The following is a 26,356-nucleotide window of genomic DNA, read 5'->3' on the forward strand; positions in this document are numbered from 1 at the left end:
CCTGGCTGTTCGAACACAATCTAAGATGCCCTACGGACTCAGATAACGCTTGGCAACCATTAGCTGTACTTTGTTTTCTTTTAAAATGCTGGATCACCAGCAAACCCCAGGGATCCACCCAGCAAATATCCCAGGCACCAACCCTAGATGGGGGTTTGGCTGGTCCATAGCAAACCAAAGTGGCTTGGTGGGGTATGCGTTCCGAAGGGACCTCAGATGGCGGACCCCACCTTGTCAGACTCAAACCGTCGTCTCTGAACCCTTTCAGCAGGTAGGACCATGGCTTCACTCTCCAGCCTCTTAGGGCTGAAAGAAGCCTGACTAAAAGCCTGTGTGGGCTAGGGAAGGTATCTTGGGAGGTAGTTCGGGGATAAGAGTATGCGTTTATTACCTGCCAGATGCTGGGTCCGTGTGCAGCACCAAGCAAAGAATGCTGTTGACTCTGTTTATCCCGCACCCTCATTCTAGATACTTGATCTAGTTCCTTTACAACCCCTGGGTGGTGTCTTCTCTCCTCCCCTGCCTTCAGCAAGAATCAGGTCACTCAGGTCAGTTGAGCTAGAATACCCCTCCCCACCCCACCCCACCGCACCCCTGATGTCTCCTCTTAGGGACTTCACGCATGTACGCATACACCCAGGAGCACAATCAGACACCCTCCCTACTTTCCCCTACTGTATTGGGTTGAACCACACTTTCCCTCTGTGAGACCCCCTGCGGTAGTCGGGAGAGCCTGTTGATTCTGAATACAGCCTTCCTCGCTGTTTTACCAAGCGCCCTGAGTGATCTTTAACACCTTTAAAACGATTATGACTTTTAAGGAGGGAATAAAGATTACCCTTGATAGAGAAGACCCGGGAATGATTCACGTAAGACACCAGACACAGAGGTGCTTTTAAAAATAGACTCCGCTAAGGAAGGGCAAATGTAGCTACTATTCTTTTTGGTATTTTATTATAATCATATAATTTCCCGAGGAGGAAACGGGAAATAATGAAAAGACCTTGGCCTTTGGCTGCTCTGGGAACGGGAAGGGAGGGCGAGTGCCAGGAGGAGGAAGCCACTAGCCCTGGCCTGTGGGTGGGGAGGCCTTCAAGGATGCGGAGGACACTTCCACTCTGCTCTCAGACTGTTAGGAGTGAACACTGCTCACCGCCCAAGGGAAGAACAAAGCAGTGCCTGTAGCTGGTAGCTGAGGCCTCTGTCACTGCACCGCCGTGGTCATCCTTGTTTCTGGGGAGCTCTACACGTAGCAGAGAAATCGTGCTCAGGTTACCCTCGGACAGAAAGGGACAGAAAGGACCTCTGTGCTTCCCAATAGATACTTACGTCCTGTTCATGATGACTGTCCCCTCCTGCCCATTATCTGTGAACTAGAGTTCTCTGAAGAGGCGGTCTCCATATCAAAGACCCAGCAGCTGCTAACTTTGGCTGCATAGAGCAGCAGTTCTCAGCGTGTGGGTCGAGACCCCTATGGGGGTCGAAGGACCCTTTCATAGGTGACAGTTACAAGTAGCAGTGAAAATAATTTGGGGATCACCACAACAGGAGGCATTAAAGGGTCCCGGGGTTAGGAAGGTTGAGAGCCACAGCTCTCGTGCATCCTGGTTGTGGGAAGGTGGCAGGTCGAGCACCAACTTCATCTTGGGTTATTTCGGTCCTTTAAATAAGCTTTTACCTTTGTGTCTGGCCTAACATTCCTGGGACGTAAGGAAAGAGCTCAGCCGTATCAGTGACGAGTGTCCTCCTTCAACCTGAAGCTCATGATGTCACCACCTAAGACTTTCAGAAGATTGTTCCATGGTATGCAACTTATCTCATGAATATCAATTTTTAAAAAAAGTGCTGACTTACGACTTCTTTTTGTTTTGTGACAATAACCCTTCGGGACCCTTCTTCCACGTGGGTGTGACACGTCCGTCACGCCAACCTGAATCCGTGTCCTGAGCCACACCGGTCATTTGCCTCAGAGGCAAATCCTTCTCTCCTTTGACAAGAGCTGTGAAGTGTCAACCCACTCATATCTCAGTAAGTCGGGCCTTCGGCAGTTGGGACACAGGGTGAGGCGACACGGCCGATATGTATCTAAGTAAAAAAAAGAATTTCTACATCAGTGAGTTCTATTTTATTTCAATAAAGGCAAATTCAGCCTAAAACCTGCAGCTTCCTCCCACTGAATGTTCAGGGGAGGACTGTTGGGCAAGATCTTTCTAGATCCCAAGATGACTTTGCATGTATGAAGACTGTTTTTCTGATGCCGGACTGTGTAAGAACCCTCTTACAAACTTTGACAATAGTGTGGCTCAGAGATGAGGGGGTCAGCGACCCACACCACGTCCCTGGGGGCCTGAGAGATGTCCTTTGCAGAGCCACCATCTCTACTTACCCTTCCTAACCATGGAGCTGAGCTCTTCCACCAAAGGAGTTGAGTGCTGCCTTAAAGAGGTCTAGAATTTAGCATTAATGCAGCGACTTGTCCTTCATTACCGCAAGCCCTGAATTGTCCCAGACTGGCCAGGTCTGGGCTGACTTGAGAAGGTTCTCACTGTGTGTACACCCTTAAAGTACTCAAACACTTGAAGAATGTCAAGAAGGCATCTCGTAGTTTACCTACAGTGCTGTCCTCTCCCAAAAGCACACAGCTGTGGGCAGTTTTGCTTATCTGTTATGTGGGTACAGTGTAGGACAGAGTGGGTGTAGGTTCAAGTCCATGTGTGAGTGTTTGCAAAGGCCAGAAGTCAAGTTGGTGTCTTTACCACTTTCCACTTTAAAGATAAGATCTCTTAGGCCAGAGCACACCGATTGGCTACACTGAGTGGTCACCGTTGTCTATGCAGGAACCCTTCTCTTTCCCTACCACCCACCTCCCTTGCAGGTGCCCCACCCCGCAACTGCGGTGGTCCATATCCATTAATAGACCTTCAAGGAACAGCATAGACTACTACCCCTCAGTCTGCAGTCAGCGAAGCCCCGCCCTTGGCCCCCGTAGCACCAACGGGGCGAGCATGCGTACTGCGTGGCCCCACCTCGGCGTTGCCGTGGTGATCCAGGATGGACCACGCCCATCGGGCTGGGTGAGCGGTGGGCCGGGAGTTGAGGGGCCGCCGGTGTGAAATGTCACGTGGGTTTTGTGCGCTCGGGTTCTTGGTCCCTCGGAAAAGCACTCGTCCCGCTGAGTTCCCCTGGGGGCCTTAAGGAGCTTGGGGCTGCCCTGGAGAAGCAGGGGACCTGCGGGCTGAGTGTCAGAGTCGGGGAGAGCCAGGGGGGCAGGGGACCTGAGGGACCTGAAGGCTGGAGGAGGGTCTGGGGGGCGGGCCTGGGGGCGGGCAGGGGATGGCCGCCCGCAGCTGACCGCCCCTCCCCGCCCAGTCCTCCGCACTGTCCCAGCGCCGCGGCCGGCCGGGCGTCCTCCCTCAGTCCGGGAGCGACGCTGCGCCGAGCGGACAAGCACCCGAGATGTGGAAGCTGAGCCGAAGTCGAGTGCTTCTGGACGAGCCCCCCGAGGAAGAGGACGTGCTGCGAGGGGCATCGCCGGCATCAGCAGCCGCTCCGGCGCCGGTGAGGACACGCGTGGGGGCGCAGGTGCGGGCCGTGGGGTGTTCTGGAGGCCAAGTGCAGGTGCATGGGGTCGCATGCCCGCTGCGGAGTTGGCAGGGACCCGACGCATCTCCGGGCTGCGAGGAGACTGGCCCCGGAGGACACCTCTGATTAATGCCCGGATCCTGCAGGTCCTGGGCCCCAGAGCCAGCATGTGTGGGGTACCGCGGGGAAACGTACCCCGGGCACTTTCCGCACTGGCCGGCGACGCTGCCCTTCGCTCTACTGCCACAAGGGCTCTAGGGTTCGGCCTGAGACACCGGGGACGCGGAGTGACCGCTTCCAGGCCAGGTATTTCTATTCCGGAGTGGGAGAGACAGAGAAGTCCTGAATCATGGTGCCCGGGACGACCGTTCGCTCAGACTTAAAAGCTTGGTTTTTTGGTTTTTGTTTTTTTCCGTTCCTTTTTCTTCTGGTGACTATAGAGAGTATAAAGTGGGTATTTATTTGCACAACACGTATTTCCTCTTTTTAAGCCTTTGATCCCCTCTCGCCCCCCTCCCCCGGAAGAAGAGATCAGAGACCTTTATACAGAAAAAGCTTTGGCCCGACAAGTGTCGAGATATGCTTGGAATGTCTAGAATTTTTTAATTAACAGGATCCCAGGTGGATCTGTATGAGGCTTCCACACCCACCTCGGTACACTTTTCATTCCCTCTCATGTGCTAGGAAATTTGGGTCACAAAGCAAGCCACTTTTTTAGGCATAAAGTTATCGTATTATTTTTTGAAAGATATTGTGAAAACAGTGGCTGTTGCAAATCTTTCTTTTGAAAACTTGGAAGTAATCCCGAAATTGCTTCTCCCCTAGTTGGAGCAAAAGAACATTTGTTAGGAATGAAATTTCATTGTAAGACATTTCTTGGGAATGTAATAACCTTACCAGCTGATGACTGTGAGGTTTTAGGTAAGGTTTGTATCTGAATTTACATTCGAGAAGTTACCTTTCGGTATTCCTAGTTACCTACCTTTTATTTTCCTAGCGTTCAAATTTTCGTAGCTAAACCTCAACTCTTAAATTTGTTCGCAGCCTTTAGTTTTTTGTTTTTGTTTTTGTTTTAATCATCTTCTAGCCAGGAATATGTGTTTAAGATTACTTCATGTGCCTTTTCATGGTTCAGTAGTAAGTTTATTTTTGGCGCTGAATACTATCCCTTTGTCTCGGGAGACCGGTTACCTGTTTACCTTCAGAACATCTTGTTGCTTCCTTCCAACCTTGGGTAGCTGTTGCTGAAGTTCTGTAAACAGGCAGGGCGAGCTTTTTGTAGAATCACATTTCTGCTCGTTCAAGTAAGAGAATGTGACTGTTGGGTTGTCGGGGAGTGTGTGTGTGTGTGTGTGTGTGTGTGTGTGTGTGTGTGTGTGTGTGTGTGTGTGTGTGTGTGTGTGTACATGTGTGTGTATACATATGTGTGTGTGTACATGTGTGTGTGTGTGTGAACTGTGAGTGCAGGCACGTGTGCATGAGGAGGTCAGAGGACAACTTTTGAGTCACTTCTTGCTTTCCACGTTGGCAAGCAGGTCTCTCTTGTTTTTGTTTGTTTTGTTTTGTTTTTGTTTTTTTACCATTTCCCAATTCCATCCCCCAGCTCCTGTTGGAGCACTGGCAGTCCAGGAGCACTGCTCTGCTTACAGGATGAGCACTTGTACCTGGGCAGCTTCCCGCACCCCAGGTTCCCACTGTTGCCACTGATGCCCTCTCTTCACCACTGCCCAGACTAATTTTTACACAGGGGAACAAATTTCTCTACACTTTTTTAGATTATTGGCTTCTTCTTGTTGTTGTTGTTTTTGTTGAAAATAAATATGGGTGGCACTAATTGGACTTGAGTGGGTTATCAAAAAATATGAACATTAATTAAGTTGGGAGTTAGACCGTGCTGGATATTTATGTGTGAGCTCTGGGGGAGATGGGTGGGTGATATTATTGCGATTCATTGTTTACACGCACCACAAAATGTTAAAAAATAAACATTATAATGGAAATAGAAAATAAGAGATTAAAAAGAAAAGAGACATCTGTTTGCATTAAAACATAAATATAACTTAATATAAATATGTAATAAACATAATACAAAACTCAGTGAGGCTTGTAAGAACTATTCATTACAGCCATCCCATAAGGGGAGATACGTTTTTAATAAATCTAATGTCTACTTTAAAAATTAAAGCTGAGAATGCACATAGTACAAGATTTCTGGATGTTGTTAGGTCATAACTCCTTCTGTCTCAAAAGATGTATTGTTAAGCTTTTTCATATCCGTCAAACACTTAGGCAGATGCATAAATTTGTTTGCAAATGTGCATTTGCTCGTCAACGCCAGGCACTTGTATTTATCTTGCACTGCTCTCTTCTGTGCCGAGTTCCATGAAGCACGTGCTGTTCTAGCTGCAAATCACTCAAGGCTGTGCGAGTCCACGCGTGATTAGGTAACCGTGTGGCATCCGCCTAAGTAGGTCTTTCTGCACTTGCTCAGCTGTTTTTAAAACTGGCTCCTGGCTGCTCCCTGCCCCTGAGCTAACCGTAGGGATTCGGCATTTAAACCGTGAATTAATACCCTTACAAACAAACCGGGAAAGTGTGACATGTTTTCCTGTTAGCCTGTGTAAGGCATTGAAATCTATCCCTCCACCAACTCAGATTTAGTGATGGGAAGAATCGGGGTGACCCTCTTTGTTCAGAATGCTCTCACCATCCTTTGTGGGAGCCCCAGGGGCTCTGCGGAGAAGCGCTCATTCGTGTGGATTTGGGGTGGACGGACGGACGGACGGAGGATTGTAAAGTACAGCATTTGTGCTTGGATTCACTTGTAAGTCTACTAAGGAGACCCTGGTGTCCTGTCTGAGGGAGTAAAGTGGAAACTGCCCACCTGCCTCCACAGCCAACACATAATTCCATTTCCCATGAGTCCTTTTCAAAGAGATTGACCTACGCACGTCAGCTGCAGACTTCTTTTTTAAGTATTTATTTATTTAATGTATATGAGTACACTGCGTGTCTTCAGACACAACGGAAGAGGGCCTCAGATCCCATTACAGATGGTGTGAGCCACTATGTGGTTGCTGGAATTTGAACCCAGGACCTCTGGAAGAGCAGTCAGTGCTCTTAACCACTGAGCCATCTCTCTAACCCCAGCTCCAGATTTCTATCTGAGCCAAGCACTTCTTCACTCTCTGTACGTCTCTGGCTTTACGTTGTATGGCCGTCTGTCTTGGCCTCTCTGGGTGGCTTCCACAAAAAAAAAAAAAAGAAAAAGCTGATGTCTCACACAGCCCACGATTATCTCCTGGGCTCCAGAGGCTCCAAGTCCAAGATTAAAGCCTTAGGTTCTTTTTGTATTGTACAGTCCTTCATATAGAAAGCTAACAAGATACAGTTACCCTTGTTCTCCTGCAACCTGTTTTCTTCTCCTTTCTCTTCTCACTGAAGTTACTGTTAAATAGATGTGTCAGTATCCATCCAGTTAGGGCTCAGAATGTTTGAGCTTGCTGCATTGGGCCGTCTCCTTCTAGACTCTGATGTGCGACTTCTGGACATCTCCTTTGGGGGGTCTGGATTCCCCCAGTGTTTCAGTGTGCCTGGGTGCATTTTCTTTTCTATGTTTTTTAAGATTTATTTTATCTATACGAGTACACTGTCACTGTCTTCAGACACACCAGAAGAGGGCATCAGATCTGACTACAGATGGTTGTGAGCCACCATGTTGTTGCTGGGATTTGAACCCAGGACCTCTAGAAGAGTAGTCAGTGCTCTTAACCCCCGAGCCATCTCTCTAGCCCCACGCGTTTTCATTTTAAAAGCACTGCTGAGGTATCATTCCTAAAATATCATGCTTTACCATGAAATATGGCAGTGGGGCGGTGTTTTTAATGCGTTCATTGGTGCAGGGAGCTTTAGAAGCTGAAGGGGCACTGTACTCCACAGCTGTGAGGCCTGGGCTCGAGTCTCCTCACAGCCTAAGGGAACCACAGAACTTTCTGCTTCTGTGGCTTTTCCTGCTTGGGAATGTCACATATATGGAGTCGTGTAACCGTGTGGGTTTTCTGACCGGCCTCACGCACCTAGCACGGAAACTGCTATCCCAAAGGCTGGACCAGTTTCCATCCCGTCAGCCGTGCGTGAGGATTCTGGGTGCCCTCTATTCCTACCAAACCCTGTTCATAGCTGACCTTCTATTGTAACGACCCCAGTGGGTGTGAAGTAGTCTTCAATCTCATTTTATATTTCCTTGGCAGCTACCGAGACTTTCAGTCTGGTCTCTACTCCTCAAAAGGAATCAGCCATTCATAACTTTCGTTTTGTTTGGCAATTCTGCTCTGTAGCCCAGGCTGGCCTCCAATTCACAGAGCTCCACTTGCTTCTGCTTCCGGAGTGCTGGGATAGCGGGCGTGTGCCACCACCTGGCAGAACGACTCGTAATTTCACTGCTGAAATGTGAAGTTCTCATACGCTCTCGATAGAAGCCTCTTGCCTGCCTGTACCAGATTTCCAAAGCTACCTTTTGGACAGCAGGCTGTCTCTTGTCTCTTCATATCATGTGAGGCACGTTTTTACTCTTGTCGTTTCTGGTTTGAATCTCTCTTCCAGAGCCAGAGTCACCCTAATTGCCTTAAAGAGTCGAAGACCTTGAGGTCTTTCACGTGTCCTGTGTGCCTTCTCTTTGTATGTGGTACGTAGGAAGTAAGGGTCTGTTAATCCTGGGCATGCAGTTGGCTGTCACGTTTGTTGAAAAGATCACCTATTTTACTGAATTGTCACAGAGATGTTCTGGGAAGTCAGATGACCGTGCCATTGCCGTCTTTCCCGGACCCCCAGGGCGCATGCTCCAGAACCTCTGTCTTGATCGCCGCTTGCAGTGTATGGAGTCTTGAGATGAGAACCTTCGCTCCTCTGTGTAATTATTTTTCTAGGCTAATTTTGTGTTGGAATTCTTCGTTTTTCCGTATGCGTCTTAGAACCAGTTTATCACTGTTTGCAGAGAAGGCAGCCGAGACTCCCACAGGGACTGAATCTGGAGATCAGTTTCGGGAACATCGCTAAGTTAGCAGTCCTTCTGATTCATAAAATATGAGACAATTTTTCATTTGTTCAGATCTTGCAAGACTCTTTTTTTAAAAAAAATTATGATTTCCATTGACTAAATATGAAACCTTGCCATCTTTATTTCTAGTTATTTTAATACAATTGGAAGTAGAATTGCTTTAATTTGATTTTTGTATTGTTTTTGCTGGTGTCTTAAGTATATTCTAATATCTTGATTGTCTATCTGATGTTGCTTATCCTCTAGAGGTTGTAAGAGATAATGCTTCCGCACATGGGGACAGTTTTGCTTTTCTTGCAGTCTTGATGCCTCTGGTTTCTTTTGACTGATTTCCCTTTGGGGCCCCCAGCACACTGCTGGGCAGGAGCAGCAGCGAGAGCTAGCCTTCTCTCCTTGCTCCTGATTCCACAGGGAGAGCCTTGGGTATTTCACCACCGAGTGTGAAGACAGCTGGGGTTTCCTTTATAAGCTTGGAGCTGAGTACTTTTATCATGAGAAGATGGTAGATTCTGACCTGGCTTTCCCATATCTGATCATGTGAATTCTTTTACTTATTTTCTTGCCGTGGTGCATAACTGAGTTCCAGACGTCTGCCCAGTGTCACACTGCCAGTGTCACACTGCCAGTGTCCCAACAGCCACTTGACCAGGTGCATGATGCTTTCAATAATTAGATTTTACATTCCACTTACCAGGTCTTTTGTTTGGTTTTGTTTTTGAAACAGGGTCTTACTGTGTAGTCCTGGCTGACCTGGAACTCTATATAGAGACCAGGCTGGCCCCAGACTCACAGAGATCCACCTGCGTCTGCCTCTTGAGTGCTGGGATCAAAGGTGTGCCCCAGTTCACGTGACACCTCACTAGCATGTTGTTTCGGATTTTCTACATCTATGGCGTATGGTCCGCAGCTGTCTTTTACTGCGGGGTTTGGGTATCTAGGTTATACTATCACCACAGATTAAGTTAGAAAATACTACATTTTTATTTGGGGGGATATATTTGAAGAATTGCTGTTAATTTTTTTAAAGATTTCTTTATTTTATGTATATGAATACACTGCAGCTGTCTTCAGACACACCAGAAGAGGGCATCAGAACCATCACAGATCCCATTACAAATGGCTGCGAGCCACCATGTGGTTGCTGGGAATTGAACTCAGGACCTCTGGAAGAGCAGTCAGTGCTCTTAACCTCTAAGCCATCTCTCAGCCCTGGAGACATTTTTTTTTTTACTGCTAGTTCCCTCTTTGCTTGTTTTAGATCTGTTGAGATTTTCTACTTCTTCTGAAATGCCTAGTCCTTTTATTCCCAGGAATCTGTCCATTTTAATATAAGTTACATCGATTCACAGCTACTCATTCTATTCTGGAGTAATGTCTCATTTCTCACTCTTAGCCTGAGCAATGTGAATCTTTGTTTCCTTAGTTTAATTAAACATATCAGTTTTGTTTACAATACTCTTTTGAGTCAGATTATCCTTTTTTTAGCCAGGCTGATCTTGAATTTAAGGCTCAAATGATCTTTTTTGTCTCAGTACCTGGGACCTCAAGCACAGCATTCACATACATTTTTTATTTGTTTATTTTATGTATTTGAGTACACTGTAGCCGTCCTCAGACACACCAGAAGAGGGCATCAGATCCCATTACAGATGGTTGTGAGCCACCATGTGGTTGCTGGGAATTGAACTCAGGGCCTCTGGAAGAGCAGTCAGTGCTCTTAACCGCTGAGCCATCTCTCCAGCCCCTCACATACATCAGTTTTTCCGATTTCTCCTGTATTATTCTCTGTCCCTCCATTCCTGTCCTGGTGTTTGTTGCCTGCTCCTGGTTCACTTGTCTTCTTTCTCCAGCCCTTGAGGTAGGAGCTCAGGTTGCTGGTTTGCGGTCTTTTCTTTAAGCATTCGCGTCCATCTGCTTCCTGTGAGGGTCGCAGCACAGCTCTGAGCCAGGGCTGCCGAGCCTCAGTCCCCCGTGGCTCTGCTTCTAAAGACCTGCAGGTGGGGTTACCATGGCTGCTTGCATGCCTTCTGTGTTTTCAGAGGGCTCGGAGGACTGTCTAAAGAGGCGAGATTGCCCTTACTCTTCTTAGTCTAATAAGCATGCGCACCTTCCTCCATACGTTCATTTTGTAATAGTAATTTACATTATTGCTATGATTTGTAAACACCAATCACGTACCTTTGGTCTGTGTATTAGATGTGATTTGTTTCGGCATTTTTATTTAACTGAATTCTTTGACTTACAGTACAAGTAGGTTCCTGTTCTAACTTGTCACAATATTGTGGTTGCAAATACTTAAAATTGTAGTGTAGTTGATACCTAGTTTCACATCTGAGAGTGGACATTGAAAATAGGATTTGGGGTTGGGGATTTAGCTCAGTGGTAGAGCGCCTGCCTAGCAAGCGCAAGGCCCTGGGTTCGGTCCCCAGCTCCAGAAAAAAAAAAGAAAATAGGATTTTGGGGGGTGAGAGGACAGGTGTCCTGGACTGCCCTAATGTTGCACGAGGAAGCCTGGAGCACAATGCGTGTTGTGTCTGCACTTCGCTGTGGACGGTGAGTCCAGTGCGCCCCGACTGTAAATTCTGTCCCTTCCCACTTCCTGCCTGGGCACCTTTGGAGTGGGATGGAGATTGGCCTGGCCTAGGACAGGAAGATCAGTGTGGCTCAGGACACTGGGCTCTGGGCCAAGAATATGACTGGTGTTTTGTAGCAGGAGGAAAGAAAAGATCCCGGAAAGGCAAAAAAGCAAGTGGATAAATCACACATGTCAAGTAAAAAAAGCTGAAAATAAGTAATGCCCTCCGTGCAGTCTCGGGCAAAGGTGTCAAAAGTCTAGGCAGAAAAACTACCGTCGAGGCCAGCCCCACTGGCCGGTCAGTGCCAGTGAGTGCAGCTCACTATGACTGTCCAGCTGTCTGGCTGTCCGACTGTCCGGCTGTCTGTGTCAAAGTGGCAGGAAGTCGGCCCCGAGGAACTGGAGCTCCAGTTGAAGCTGGTGACCAGCGCTTGTGTTCTTTCTCCTTCCCGCCCATGATGGTACTTTTGCCTGAGAATCTCTGCTGTCCAGGCCCTTTGGGTCCCCAGAGCTGCTCTCCCACATGCCCCTGGGTTGTTTCTCACTTCTGCCTTCCTGGCACTGTAGTACATCCTCCATTTCACCTGACCCCTCCTCTCCTGCAGTTTCAGTCTACTTTTTTTAAGCCCAGGAAATCTGGATTTTTTTTTTTCCTGTCTTGTTTTATCTTCTAGTGAAATCGGCCAGACCTATTTACATAATGCTATTTACAGAACCATGTTTATGAGTGCGAGCTACCGAGTCTCCAGTGCTGGCCCTGCTGCCTTGGCTGCAGGCAGTGGGGTGGGGGTGGGGGTACCACAGTGAGGACAGGCGTCTGGTGGTTTCCTCCCTGGTAAATCCACTGCGGTTTATCCTCTTCCTCCAGATGCCTGACTCCGGCTTCCCAAGCTGGTAGGTCTTCCTTTAATTGTGAAACCTCGTAACCTGCAGATCTGTGCCCACTTTACACTTTCTGCACGCTGCCTCTCCTTGTGTTTGTTTCTGGTTAATGTATGGGGAAGCGGTGGGTTCGAGATTTGGATCACACACAGTGGAGGTATAGTCCTAGCCTGGGCGCAGCCCTAGGGCACCTTCGGGTGTGTGGTGGTCCTGGCTCACTGTAACTTGCCTTCCACACAGTCTAGAGACTGCAGCCTCAGGGGAGCAAGTGCTTGCACATTCAAGCTCACGAAGCCTCTGCGGCCATAAGGATGGGTGAGAACTGCAGGCTCGGTTCTTTTCTAATCACTCCATGTTCTGAGTAATGAGCAAAGTGACTGGAAGAGGAAGACGGATGCTGTTCTGTCCGTCTGTCCGGATCTGTCTGTCCTTGGCACTCATGTGCATCCCTCTCTTCTTGCTTGGTGTCTGTGTTGCTGAGCAATTTCCATTTCTCAGAGAGAGAGGGGAGAGAGAGAGAGAGAGAGAGAGAGAGGGAGGAGGAAGAAGAAGAAGGAGGAGGAGGAGGAGGGAGGAGGAGGAGGGAGGAGGAGGGAGGAGGAGGAGGAGGAGGAGGAGGAGGAGGAGGAAGAACTCTGAGCAATAGTTTCTAGAAAAAGCCGTTAGTTGGACTCTTCATTTCTGCCTCTTAGGAAAGTAGAAAGGACTTGTGGCAATGTTCTACTGGGAAGAGACAAAGGGAGGTTGGAGGATGAGAAGGGGGAAGACCAGAGGTCCCTGAGCAGGGACTGCATCTTCAGGGAGCTCCTCCATATCCAGTAGCTGTCTGCTAGGAACCTGAGTCCTGTGGCTTAGGGACTTGAGGTCCTACCTGAGTCTCAGGACGTCCCTCTGGCTGTTGGTGTGACAGTGTGTCTCTGTGACCACCTGTGGATGCTGCTCCTGCTCCAGGCAACCTTGGAGATGTCCCAGAGCACCTGAGCTACTGATCAGCATATAATTTCTATAAGCGACACACGAGTCTGGGCTTCGAGAACAGCTATTTGACTCTTCCCAACCTTAGCCTCCATGAAGTGCTGGTTATCTGGTCACATCCTGTTTTTGTTTAGTCTCTTAGCTCCAGGTCAAGGGCTCAGGGTAGATTTGAGGTGATGTTTTGTAAAAGAATAAAGGGGGGGGTGGATATGTTCTGTGGAGGTGTAGTTAGGTGTGGGGGAACGGGGTGCCTCAGCGTGCCCATGGTGAGGTATCCCTTACCCCTGAGGGACCAGCCACACAGGACTACAGTTAGAAGAGTTTATTCAGGGCATGGGGAGGGGAGTTGAGAGGGTAGTAGAGACAGAGAAAGGCGGGTGGGGGGCTTTTATAGTGAGTCAGGCACACCTGGCTATTGCTCTACCGTGGGGTGGAGCTTAGACAAAATGCTAACATGAGGGACTCTGATAACTCTCCTTAATAACTCAGTGGAAAGCAGTGTCTTTTGCAAACTGCCTCTCTGCTCTGGAGTACTGAGTAAGTGCTTGCTGTGGACCATGGTGCTCACCCGCTCGCCCACATTCTTAGCCAACTGAACTCTGTAGGTTACAAACATGGCTGCTGCTTTGTTTCTCTCTCTTCCATGTTACCTGTGGTATAGAATTCCATTCACAGACCAATTCTGTCTGGTCTCTTACGGAGGGAGTATTTTCTTCAGCCTCATCACTCTCTTTGTGCAGATGCCTTTACTCTGCCCCTTGCGGTCTCACCAGTACCCTATAATATGGAATTTGGAGACAGACGCTTGTTACGACTTGGGGGCTGCCCACATCCACCTTCACCCAGAGCCATCCAGTGCTTCCTATGATACAGGATGTACCTGAAATTTGCCCTCTTTGTGGATTGCTTTTGGTCCATCTGTGCATTTGGTCCTTTCCTTTTTTTTTTTTTTTTTTTTTTTTTTTTTTTTTTTTTTTTTTTTTTTTTTTGAGCTGGGGACCGAACCAGGGCCTTCAAGCTTTCGCTGCAGGCAAAGCTCTACCGCTGAGCTAAATCCCCAAGCCCCCATTTGGTCCTTTCCTAATCAGTCTGTTTTGTGGGTGGTGACATCTAACCTCTTCTCACTAGTGCCTATGCCCTTCCTTCTGTTCTCAGACTGATGGGAACTACCATTGCCCTATACTTCATACCTACCAAAGTCGAGAGGGCACCATGGAGGCCAAAGATAGGAGCGTGAATCAACACCCCCATGCCTGCAGCAGCTCTTCCAGTTTAGACATGGAAGTGTTTTTCAGCAGGTGCCTGTCACGGACATGCCTCAAATGAACCAGTGGACTCACATCTTTTCCTTGGCCCAACGAGGGCTGTGGTAGGAAGCGTCATCATCACTGCCTTGTTTCCACACAGTAGCCTGAGAGGATGGGGGACACGCTCGGGTCAGGGGCTCAAAGTGTGTCCAGGCCCCAGTTCTCTGTGGTGAGCCATTCTATCATCTCCCAGAGATGAACTGTGAACACAGGAGCTATCCACTGGAATAGCTGCAGAGTAGACACAGAGTAGACAGTCTGTCTGTCTGTCTCTCTCTGTGTGTGTCTGTCTGTGTCCATCCGTCTGTCTGTATGTCTCTCTGTGTGTGTCTGTCTGTCTCTCTCTGTGTCTGTCTGTCTCTCTCTGTGTGTGTCTGTCTGTCTGTGTCCATCCGTCTGTCTCTGTGTGTGTCTGTCTGTCTCTCTGTGTGTGTCTGTCTGTCTGTCTCTGTGTGTGTCTGTCTTTCTGTCTGTGTCCATCCATCTGTCTGTCTGTCTTATACATACACACCCCACACAAACAGGAAACAGCAGACTCTTCTCTGGTGAGCATTTCACAGTGCTTATAGCAGAACCCACAGCTTTTTCCCTGCCTGAGCGTCTCACACTGTGTGTGTCTTTGAGCAGGTGTGTATGTGTTCTCATGGTTTCCCTCAGTGGACAGGAGCCTGCAAGCAGCCCTCTCTGTCAGGGGTCCAGCACCCCCTTGTTCTGCCCCTGGCTCTGTGAGGTCAGTTGTGGGAGCACCCCACTCTGCAGCTTTTTCTTCTCGGATGTTCCGAGTCTCGTGAAAACTCTCCTGTAGCCTGATACTCTGATTCTGATAAAAAGGCCTTGGGTTGGGTTTCACCGTTGACCTAGAATCCTACATTTCTCGAGAATACAAGTTTCTCCCTACCCTGAGTTTTAACATAAGATCATCTGAGTTCCAAGTTCATAGCTTGGGCTATCTCTCTTGCATCATGATCAAACACAGCCTGCCCGGGTAGGAGGCACAGCCTGCCCGGGTAGGAGGCACAGCCTGCATGGGTGGGAGGCACAGCCTGCCCGGGTGGGAGGCACAGCCTGCCCGGGTGGGAGGCACAGCCTGCATGGGTAGGAGGCACAGCCTGCATGGGTAGGAGGCACAGCCTGCCCGGGTAGGCACAGCCTGCATGGGTAGGAGGCACAGCCTGCCCGGGTAGGAGGCACAGCCTGCCCGGGTAGGAGGCACAGCCTGCATGGGTAGGAGGCACAGCCTGCATGGGTAGGAGGCACAGCCTGCCCGGGTAGGAGGCACAGCCTGCATGGGTGGGAGGCACAGCCTGCCCGGGTGGGAGGCACAGCCTGCGGGTAGGAGGCACAGCCTGCCCGGGTGGGAGGCACAGCCTGCCCGGGTGGGAGGCACAGCCTGCCCGGGTAGGAGGCACAGCCTGCCCGGGGGAGGCACAGCCTGCCCGGGTAGGAGGCACAGCCTGCATGGGTAGGAGGCACAGCCTGCCCGGGTAGGAGGCACAGCCTGCATGGGTAGGAGGCACAGCCTGCTCCTAGTAGGAGGCACAGCCTGCTCCTCGTGTAAACATCGCTCCACAATGGCAGTCATGCCTACAGTGACCATGGAGAATAGGATGCTGCCGGCTCTTGGTGACACCCAGAAGTGTCTCCAGGAAGGCTTGCTCCTGCTCCCACCAACCAGATCACCGCTTGCTGCGGGACATAAAAGCAAACCTTTACCTCCTTCTGCTAGTATGCCAACGAACCAAAGTACAGTTCCATCAGAGTCCATCTTGGGGAACCAGCGAGTCTATCGAGCTCAGCTAGAGGCGTGGGTGACTCCAGAGCAGCCCCTCAGCTGCCTGGGCGAGTCCCCTCAGTCAGCTCTCCCTGTCCTATACATGTCGCACTTTCGGAGCCTATGGAGCTGTGTACAATAGGGCAGGTTCACGCACAGCTGAGTGGGAGGTGCGGCTGGAGAGGCCAAGATCTCAAGTGAGAGTCCGTGCAAGGACTTTCCCACACCTCCTTGTCTGCATGGGAAAGTGTCCATGCTTAACAGGCTCCGTCCTGAGGGTCCCTAGCATAGTCAGAGCCGCTTTGATGAGAGCCGTGGCTGTCAGCTTGAAGGAGGATGCCCACACAGGAAGGGGGATGCCCACACAGGAAGGAAGATGCCCACACAGGAAGGGGGATGCCCACACAGGAAGGAGGATGCTCACACATGAAGGAGGATGCTCACACATGAAGGAGGATGCTCACACAGGAAGGAGGATGCTCACACATGAAGGAGGATGCCCACACATGAAGGAGGATGCCCACACATGAAGGAGGATGCCCACACATGAAGGAGGATGCCCACACATGAAGGAGGATGCTCACACATGAAGGAGGATGCCCACACAGGAAGGAGGATGCCCACACATGAAGGAGGATGCTCACACATGAGGGAGGATGCACACATGAAGGAGGATGCCCACACATGAAGGAGGATGCCCACACATGAAGGAGGATGCTCACACATGAGGGGATGGATGCTCACACATGAAGGAGGATGTTCACACATGAAGGAGGATGCCCACACATGAAGGAGGATGCCCACCCAGGAAGGAGGATGCCCACACAGGAAGGAGGATGCCCACACAGGAAGGAGGATGCCCACACAGGAAGGAGGATGCCCACACATGAAGGAGGATGCTCACACAGGAAGGAGGATGCCCACACAGGAAGGAGGATGCCCACACAGGAAGGAGGATGCCCACACAGGAAGGAGGATGCTCACACATGAAGGAGGATGCTCACACATGAAGGAGGATGCCCACACAGGAAGGAGGATGCTCACACAGGAAGGAGGATGCTCACACAGGAAGGAGGATGCCCACACAGGAAGGAGGATGCCCACACATGCCCAGGTACAGGTATCTCAGTGCCCTTACTCCCTACCACGAGCTACAGGACACATTTCTATCCTCCTTGCAGACAAGATGCCAGCCTTGGGCCTCATTATAGAAAACTCTGGAGTTGGGAGGAACCCCAGCAGGATGTAGCCCCATCCACATGTAGCCTGCGCATGGCTGTGGGACCAGTGCATCCTTTGGAGGTGTATGGACAGTGAGTGACCCCCCTTCACCTGTCTGTCTGTCCATCCTTGGGGAATTCCCAAGACCACCAGCAGATGCCTTTATGCAGGAGATGGGCAGCACAGCTGCTCCTGTACTGTGGGACCGAATAAACCCATGCTCGAGTCGGCCTGGACACAGCTAAGTGCCTGTGGTAGATGAAGCCCTCGCATCTGCCTGCCTTAAATAGGCTAAACTTCGCTTCCTACCTGCAGGAAAATAGAGACATAAATGCTACTCTGCCTTGTGCTCTGAGGAGCCTGGGGATATTTGTTCAAAACTTTGATGCTGTAGTGGGAGCTGTGGGTAGAAAAAGTGGCACAGTTTGGAAAGCCAGGTTAGTAGCATTGAGTGTGAGTATGTGTGTGAGTGTGAGTGTATGTGTGTATATGAATGAGTGTATGTGAGTGTGCAGTGTGTATGCATGTGTGTGAGTGTATGTGAGTGTGCAGTGGGTATGCATGTGTGTCTGAGTGTATGTGAATGTGCAGTGTGTAGGCATGTGTGTGTGTATGAGTGTATGTGAGTGTGCAGTGTGCATGCATATGTGTGAGTATATATGAGTGTATGTGAATGTGCAGTGTGCATGCATATGTGTGAGTGTATATGAGTGTATGTGAGTGTGCAGTGGGTATGCATGTGTGTGAGTGTATATGAGTGTATGTGAGTGTGCAGTGGGTATGCATGTGTGTGAGTGTATATGAGTGTATGTGAGTGTGCAGTGTGCATGCATGTGTCTGAGTGTATATGAGTGTGTGTGAGTGTGCAGTATGCATGCATGTGTCTGAGTGTATGTGAGTGTGCAGTGTGCATGCAACTGTGAGTGTATATGAGTGTATGTGAGTGTGCAGTATGTATGCAACTGTGAGTGTGTTGTGTGTGTCTGTGTGTGTCTGTGTGTGTGTGTGTGTCTGTGTGTGTCTGTGTGGAGGAGGGGGGAGCTGCCTCCTTTTGAGTCTTGGCTGGCTTGGTACTTTGTACTTACTACATAGCTCAGGTTGACCTGGAACTCATTACCTTCCTGTCTCAGCCTCCTTCGGGGTCAGTCTTGGACATTTTCCTGTGTCCCGTGCTCATGATGTACCCTGGGACCTGCGGGAGTCTCCCATGGCTCTTCTGCATGTTTGACAAGCCCCTTGGCCTCACCACTCCAGTGAGAGTCCGGGGACTGAGAGGCCCTTCCCCTCCCCCCACTTCCAGCTTATGTGCCTGACTGAAGACTGGGGAAAGATCACAGGTTGGCTTTACGCTGACAGAACTCGCTCGCTGTTCTGGAGCTTCCCTCTCTTGCTCTATTAGCCTTCACTGTGTTAGTTTCCTGACAGTTTCTGATTTTCATTTAGGTTTGTCTTCCCTAAAGGGCAGAGAGCTCAGAAGGAAATTTCTTAGAGGCCCACACAGTGGAGGGTGTACACTCACCCTACAGAGGCAAGCCCCACCTCAGGTCCACATTTGGCCTCCCCGAACTATTAGCATCTTCCGATACCCAGGGCCTCCTGCCCTAGCACTCCTGTGGGATGTTCCTGTGAAGTTTTTCCTGAGTGAAACACGGAAGGTCCCTCCCAGGGGGCAAGTGTCTGGGCTCGGCACGCCCTTCCAGGATCACTGAGGCAGTCCAGGCTGCACTTGCCTGGTCAAGGACACTGCAGTGAGAAGGGCCACCATCCTTACCTCAGGAGCCCTCCCTGTGTAGGAGGATTGCAGGACCGCGTAGGGCCGTGGTTGCCAAGGACTCACAGAACACAGTTGAGAAGAGCAAGGCTGTGGGTACAGGGACCAATGTGCACAGAGGCCAATCCACAGAGCACAACGTCCAAGGGATGGCCTGGCCGGGTGCACCCGGAGATCAGGACTGTCACCTGGGACAGCTCTGAACCATGCTACAAATGAGGTGTCCTGTGCTGGGCGGAGGCCGGAGCATGCAGTGTCTTAGAGCTCACGGTCCACGGGGGATCCTGAAACTTCTGCACCACAGTACCGGGGGGACCCAGAAGGAAGAAACGTGTTCTTCTCCATTTCTCTCTCCACTCTCTGGAGAAGCCGTTCTGCAGCTCTTCCAGGGCTCAAGGGCTGCCCTCCCTGCCCCCGAGGTCTGCCTCCAACTGTCTCCACACTTGGTAGTGTGGTTGGAGCCCCAGACTCTTGGCTCAGGACTCGTGTGGGCTGTGCTGGGGCTCAGAAGCCTTGATAGTGGTTTCATTGCTCTTGTGCCATAGGAGGTTGGTAGTTAGCCTCTGGATTGGTGATGGAACCAGACTTTGCTCCTTGAGGGACGGGACCAGGGAGCATCAGTGCCTTGTTAGCTCTGTGAACATTCTTGTCCGGTATGTTTGATGATGTCCGATGAGTTAATGTATACACAGATCTTCTCATGGGGCGACTTAGGTCTGACATAGCTGCAAGCTTTGCACCTCCCCCTGCTAGGACAGCCTCTGTTCCTGACGCCTAGGAGAATCATTTGCCCTGTATCCTCAGGCGTCAGGGTCAACCTTCCCGGAAGTGCTTTAAATGACTAGAATCTAACGTTTTTGTATTTAAGTGCTAGCTCATGGTATAGATTTAGCCCTCAGGCTGCCTTCGGTAGGGTCTCCAAGAAATAGAACCAACTCACAGGAAAAACACCAGCAGTGAGTCCTGGAGTCTTTATTTGCTCCAAATCCAGCAAGACATATAAATTTAACAAACCTTGATATCTCCCTCGGCCTGAGGCGGCTTCATGCCCACAGGATATGCCAATTAAAGGCCTTGGAAAGAATGTCCACTGAGAGGACCCAGAGAACATGGAGTCCACATCCCCCGAGACTCTTGGGCATTTTGTTTGAGAGATGGGAAACTGTGCCTGGGTTTTCTGTAAGGCTTGTGGAGTGGACAAATGAGAAACTAACAAGCCAGAAGAAGCAGGAGGGAACCTCTGGCCTGGAAACCAATCCAGTGTGACGTCAGCCATTCCCTTCTGCACATGAGTATGGCTCCCTTGGCATGGTGCACACTTGAAGTCACGCCAGAAGGCTCAGCAATGGCTGCTCTTAGGAAACGCCAGCAGGTGATTAGGCGGGTGGACAGGAGCACGGGAGGCCCAGCTGCCCACAGCTGGCCACTGGCCCAACAAACCTATCTGTATTAATGGTCTCATCGCACCTCCAGTACCCTGACTCTGAGGGAGGAATGTCCTTCTGTCCTTCCTGAAGAATGCCTTTCCCTCTCACTTTGCATCTAGGAAGTTTTTCTCCCTAGGTCCGGTTTCCCTTCCTTTGTTCATTTTTCCCCCCTCAAGGCTCTTTGTCTAAACCCATTAACTGCAGACTCTTGTGCATCCTCTTCCTAAACGAGACGTGGGTGGTATTCAGAGCTCCTGAGGCCCCTCTCTCACTGGCTTGTCTTACGATGCCAGCTGGCTCCCTGGCACCTCTGGTCAGGGATCGGTGGGATGTCCAGCCCCGCTGGGGAGGGGCAAACAAGCTGGCCTGGCTTGATGGCTGTTCGTGGAGTCTGCACTGGAGGGTCTGGGCTTGGTGAACAGCATACCCCGCCCCCTCAAAAAAAAAAAAAAAAGAAAACAAACCTTGGGTGCTGCTTCAGTCAAGTGCCTTGGGGCCTCACTGTTTGTATCGTCATGGGGAGTCACTGTAAAGATCAATACAGACCTCTCCCACCCCCGCAGCCTCGGCAGCACTGGGAAACTTGTGTTACTTGGTGGGTATCTTTTGGGCACCCAGAAGGGTAAACTCTCATCTCATAGCCAAGTTTTCGTTTTTGCTGCAGTGGCTTCTTCGATGTGGGACACCACCTAGGACTCCAGCACAGTGGGCTTGGTGGAGGGCCTGACAGTTGGAGACAGACCACTGCCCAGAGTGGATTCCTACAGTCCAGACTGACAAGGGGCACAAAGGGGAAGTGTGGTTCCTGGGCACGTTTGATTTCCCACTGCCCTGGGGGGTTTGCTGAAAATGTTCATCATGTTGTCTCATCTCAGAGGCCTCCCCGCCTCTCAGTTCAGTTTTTACCACTCTCCTTTCGTATTTCCTTTCTAACTCCTCAAAGTACAGCGTTGCTCTATGACAGTTCCCGTTACGCAAAGCAGCAGAGAGATGATATGGGGACGCAAAATTAGATTTCCAGGAAACTTCCAGGCTCTCCGAATTCCTTTCTGCTTAGTAAGTTAGTTAATGATCTACAGTGATGTTCTTTGTAAGATCTTGATTTCATAAGTGAAATTATATAAAACCATCCACAGAACACATTATTTCTTCTCCAAGCTTCTTTTGGAGGTTGCCTAGGCATCACCATTCCCTAACTCCTGTAAAGAGCCTCACGCCCCTTCTTCCAAGTCCAAAGGGTGAGCCGTGAGCAGCCATCTTGAGAGAGTGACAGCACCAGGAATGCAAAAAGCCTGCTGGCATCAGAGGCCGGATTCCTTCCTGTGTGGTAATCTTCACTGGCCCATAACTGGGCTTTAACATGACTCTCCACAAGGAAAACATTGTTGGCTAGAGCATTTCAAGATGTAGTTTCCCCGGAACATAGGTGAGTAGGTAGGATATATTTTTGTGTAGATATGGAAGGGTCTGGGACGTGCTTGGCCTCAGTCATTTCCATCAACATGTCCATGAGATTATAATGGGGCCGGAGACGCCCTTTTACCAACTGTGCCATAGCCGTCGTCACCAGGACGATCCATTCCTTCCACGAAAGCACAGAACGCTCGAACAATCATGTTTGTCCCGTAGCACCTGGACATGTAAGGCGTCACCTGTTTCTCGGCTCAGTTCCCACACCACGTAGCAGCTGAAGTGTGTGGTAGATTATACGGTTCAGGTGTGAGTCAGCCGCTCTCAGGGCGAGAGCAGTGGTAAAGTCACCTGGTGCCGCCAACAGTGAGCCGTCCGTGGGCTTGCTGGCACGGGGGGCAGACCTGTGCACTGTGGCACCGGCTCTGACTCTCTCTTTACCTCTCACCGATTCAGGGGGCAAGCCTCAGAGGTTGGAAAGAAGCAACATCTCTGTTTAATAAAGATGATGAAGAACACCTGCTCGAGACTTCCAGATCGTCCAAGTCCAAAGGGTGAGTCAGAAGCAGCCATCTTGAGAAGGTGACCACACCAGGGACACAAGGAGGCTGCTGTGGTGTAAGGACCCACCCACCATTGCCTCTGCAGAGGCCTCTGCTGCCCCAGACAAGCTGTGAGATATGAATGCTTGGGTGCACAAAGAGATGGGGTGCACTTTTGGGGTGCCCCGGGGACAACTAAAATGTACCTTGGGTAGAGGTTATGTAGCCAGAACAGGCTAAAGCAAAGTAAAAAGCTAAAAGTTGTAAATCGACCACACAGAAGGCAGCCTGGAGCCGTGCTTACGCTGTGGACCTCACTAGCCGGAAGGGCTCAGCAGCCTTGTCTGCGACTTTAAGTAGCTTCAGGAAGTGAAGGACAGGACTGCTGATAGGATACAGGTTTAGGACTAAGGTGGGGGTGGGGCAGTGCACTTACTGAGCACACACACAGGACCTGGTTTGGTCCCAGCACCCTCAAAACTGAACAAAACCACAAGTAGTGATGGGAAACCACAAAAGATTCTAGAAGGTTAAGTATAAGCTGACACATTGTTGCTACCTTGTACATTTATCAGAGCGCCAAGCTTGCATTTCCAGGCGCTGCCTGTTGATGGTAGGACTAGACCTTGGACCCCTGTAGCTGTGTTTTCTTCTGGTAGAGGATGATCTGTGGTGGCGGCCTCCTGCAGTGATGGAGCAGTGGTTTCACAAAAGGTCCTCTTGGTCACTAGGTGATGTGCCCATCGGTTTGGACACCTGTGTCTAGTGTCTGCCACAGTGTCTGAGTGGCGTTAATAGGCAGCTAGTCAGGACACTGACAACATGTTCTCTGTATCATTCATTCATTGTTTTTTTTTTTCTTTTTTCTTTTCCCCCTTTGACTTTTCCAGATAGGGTTTCTCTGTGTAGCCCTGGCTGCCCTGGAACTCACTCTATAAACCAGGTTGTCCGTGAACTCAGAGAGATCCACCTGCCTCTGCCTCCTGAGTGCTGGATCCAAGCTGTGTGGTGACTGCCAGGCTAGTCATTTCCTTTGCATGAAAGGAGCTCTGAGTAATTGTTTTCTTGAGGAAATCACCTACCCAATGTTTAAGAGACGTTTGCTGTATGAGGCACCCTGCTGAAAACGCACTATGGCATAGAATTTCCCCTTTACTTTCAACCTAAACTGGACCTTGGTTTTCGTGTCTGGTTTGCTCCAATGCCCACTTAACTCCCGCAGTGGCCTTTGAGAGTCCGTTCCTGGTGAAGTGGCATCCAGTCTCCTGTCTAAGACCTGCTCCTTGGAAAGCCGAGGCAAGCATGGCTTCTGTAGGCTTCTGCGGGCTAAGCTTCTACTGTTGTTGTTAATATTTATCTCACGGTCCTGCACGCATTTCCATTGGCTTTCTAAGCAGGTTAAAGTTTTTAGGGGAAAAAAAAAAAAACTTTATAAGACCGACACATAATGAGAGCTCTGTGTGACCGTTTCATCTACAGAACTAACGTACGACTCAAAGAAGAGCTGAAGGCAGAGAAGAAATCGGGATTTTGGGATGCCTTGGTCTTGAAACAGAATGTTCAGCCTAAAAAGCCAGATCAGATGGAAGGTTGGGAGCCTCCCAAGCTCACTGCTGAAGATGTGGCCGCCGACCATACCGAGGACGGTATAAGCAGCCTCCCGCCCTGGTCTGCCTGGGAGGACGATACCAAGGGCTCTACCAAGTACACCAGCCTCGCCAGCTCAGCCAGCAGCTCCCGCTGGAGCCTCCGCTCAGCGGGGAAGCTGGTCAGCATCAGGCGACAGAGCAAAGGCCACCTGACAGAGACCTGTGAGGAGGTGGAATGAACTGAAGGGGCTTCACAGGGCACCACATTGCTTTTACGGTCGGCCAAGCCCGCTGGCCGCCTCCTAGTGCACCATTAATTCCTTGAGCCCTCTCCTAGCCCAGGGAAGGAACCCACTGAGTTGCTTGTGTTTCGTGCTCAGTGACCCACACACACCATAGCTTCCTGGTGACATCTGGTCACCTTGCTGCAGAAACGTCCACCCGCTGGGTGCGTGTATGCTGAACGGATGTGTGCATTGTAGACACTGTCCTGTGAGCCAGTCTCCTCTAGGGTTCATGCCAGCCTCACTCACCTGAGTTTTTAGGACGTCCCCATCTTGTCCCTGCATGCGACATGAGTGCCGCAGCTAACTGAACATGGCCTCTGTGGCGCCCTCTCCCTTTGTCAGAAGTGACTCCCAAAGGTTACAGTAACTCAGTTTAACAACAGATTCATTTTTCCTTATTAAGTTAAAAGCAAAGCAAAGTCTAGATTCTGGAAGCAAGGTGGTCTGAGGTCGGGAGTCAGGGCATCTTGAGGGGCGCATCTGCCTAGGAGGAGTGGTCTGCAGTGTGGGCCTGGGGTGGCAGCTAGTTCTTTTATGGAATTTTATTTTTACCTTTGAAGGTTTAAATACAGATCTTTATTTTCTTCCAGAACGTGTTGATTTTTAAACTTAAAGACGAAAGAAATACTAGGAATAAATTTTGGTCACCCAATAATCTTTGCTCAGAAAACATTAACTTGCTCACTGTAGAGTTAAACTGTAGATAAAACACTGAAGTGCCTCGTTTCTATTCTTCTCAGATGATTAGTTTTTCAAAATGAGAAGCTTTTGTGACTGATGTTAAATCTATAAGAAGTGTGTCTCCCCTACTCTGCCTCTCACACTGCTGACTGTCCTCGGCTGTGGTCCCTGTATGGCTGTCTGCAGCGCACGTGTGTGTCTCTGCTCTCCAGTTATAGGACTTGGACAGGGGAGCTGTGTTCCTCTCTGGTTTGGTTAAGAATTAAAAGCCTCCCGTCAGTCACGCTGTCCTTGAGTCACCGCAGTGTGAGCACCGTGCTTTGTGTGCCCCGATGTCCCACACAGTGATCCGTGGTAGGGCTGAGTGGCCGGGTTTACTAGATCCACCACCCAGCTAGCCAGCCACCCGTCCACCCGTCCACGCATCAGTCTGTCCACCCATAAACCGAGCTATTAGTCTTGTAAAAATAGAACAGTAAGTTTGCTTAATGAGCTTTGAGAGGAGGGTTCGAATAAAAAACGTTAACACCTGGAAGTTGTGGAATTATGGAGATTCTGATTCATAGTGCAAAGTTGTCATTTTTGCCATAACATGTGAGTTTGAAAGCATTTATCCTCAGGTAAATGGTTGAGTGCATGAGCTCTGACTCTCTTGTCTTCAAACCGAGGTAACCGCAGGCTAGGACAGAAGAGCAGGCCCATGCTGACGCCCACAGCAGGAACCCACTGGTGTGTCTGGCTAACCACCTGTGGCGCAGGAAAACAGACGCAGCCTTGAGAATGTAGGGAACGCGCTCTTGGACACAGCCTCTGTCTGTGTTCACTGGGCCTGCGCCGAGTGCCTGTAGCTCACTGTGCCCGTGTGCCTGAGACGCAGTGTTGCGTGTGACGCGGGGACCTTTACCCCGTCCGTCACCTCTCAGGAGGTGAAAATGCACTGTAAACCAGAAAGAGTAATTAAAAATGATTTTTCCTTCTGTTGTATCAGATTAAAATATCGTGTGTTTGAGACCTTTAGCGTGTATATTTATTGGTGTGCTTCCAGGAGAACATCTCCTCAAAGGCTTCACATGAACGTGCTCTGCTCAGATGCAGTTCGCGATGTCGCCGTGATTCTGGGGCCGGCAGAGGGGACCCAATGTCTGTACCTAGAACTCTGTTCTGTGCTTTTCCGGGAGGGGCAGAGTCCTCCTTAAAGCTAAGGATTAAAGAAAATAAAAGAACTTGCGTCTGCCTCCTTGATCTACCCCGGCTTTCCTGACGTGGTGACCTTGCAGTCC

General features: G+C 50.0%; 1 protein-coding gene across 2 annotated transcripts; it reads left to right on the plus strand.

The window, feature by feature from the left end:
* Positions 1-3,039: 3,039 nt before the first annotated feature.
* Tdrp (testis development related protein) lies at positions 3,040-26,299 on the plus strand. 2 transcript variants are annotated; one of them, XM_032919142.1, is made up of 4 exons: positions 3,040-3,074; positions 3,370-3,558; positions 22,434-22,531; positions 23,999-26,299. In XM_032919142.1, exons 2-4 carry the CDS (start codon positions 3,457-3,459, stop codon positions 24,345-24,347), a joined length of 549 nt encoding a protein of 182 aa, XP_032775033.1. In that variant the 5' UTR covers positions 3,040-3,074; positions 3,370-3,456; the 3' UTR covers positions 24,348-26,299. The 2 variants fall into 2 exon arrangements, with proteins under 2 accessions (XP_032775033.1, XP_032775032.1); XM_032919141.1 differs by lacking the exon at positions 3,040-3,074 and having other exon boundaries at positions 3,349-3,582.
* The last annotated feature ends 57 nt before the right edge of the window (positions 26,300-26,356 follow it).

The sequence above is a fragment of the Rattus rattus genome, chromosome 13, assembly GCF_011064425.1.
Source record: "Rattus rattus isolate New Zealand chromosome 13, Rrattus_CSIRO_v1, whole genome shotgun sequence".
Lineage (NCBI taxonomy): Eukaryota > Metazoa > Chordata > Mammalia > Rodentia > Muridae > Rattus > Rattus rattus.

Bases quoted from the DNA above. Each gene is read 5' to 3' on its own strand.
- Tdrp (XM_032919141.1), top strand. From the start codon at position 3,457: ATGTGGAAGCTGAGCCGAAGTCGAGTGCTTCTGGACGAGCCCCCCGAG. The intron at 3,583-22,433 runs GTGCGGGCCGTG...TCACCGATTCAG, and splicing joins GGACACGCGTGGGGGCGCAG to GGGGCAAGCCTCAGAGGTTG. The intron at 22,532-23,998 runs GTGAGTCAGAAG...TTTCATCTACAG, and splicing joins AGATCGTCCAAGTCCAAAGG to AACTAACGTACGACTCAAAG.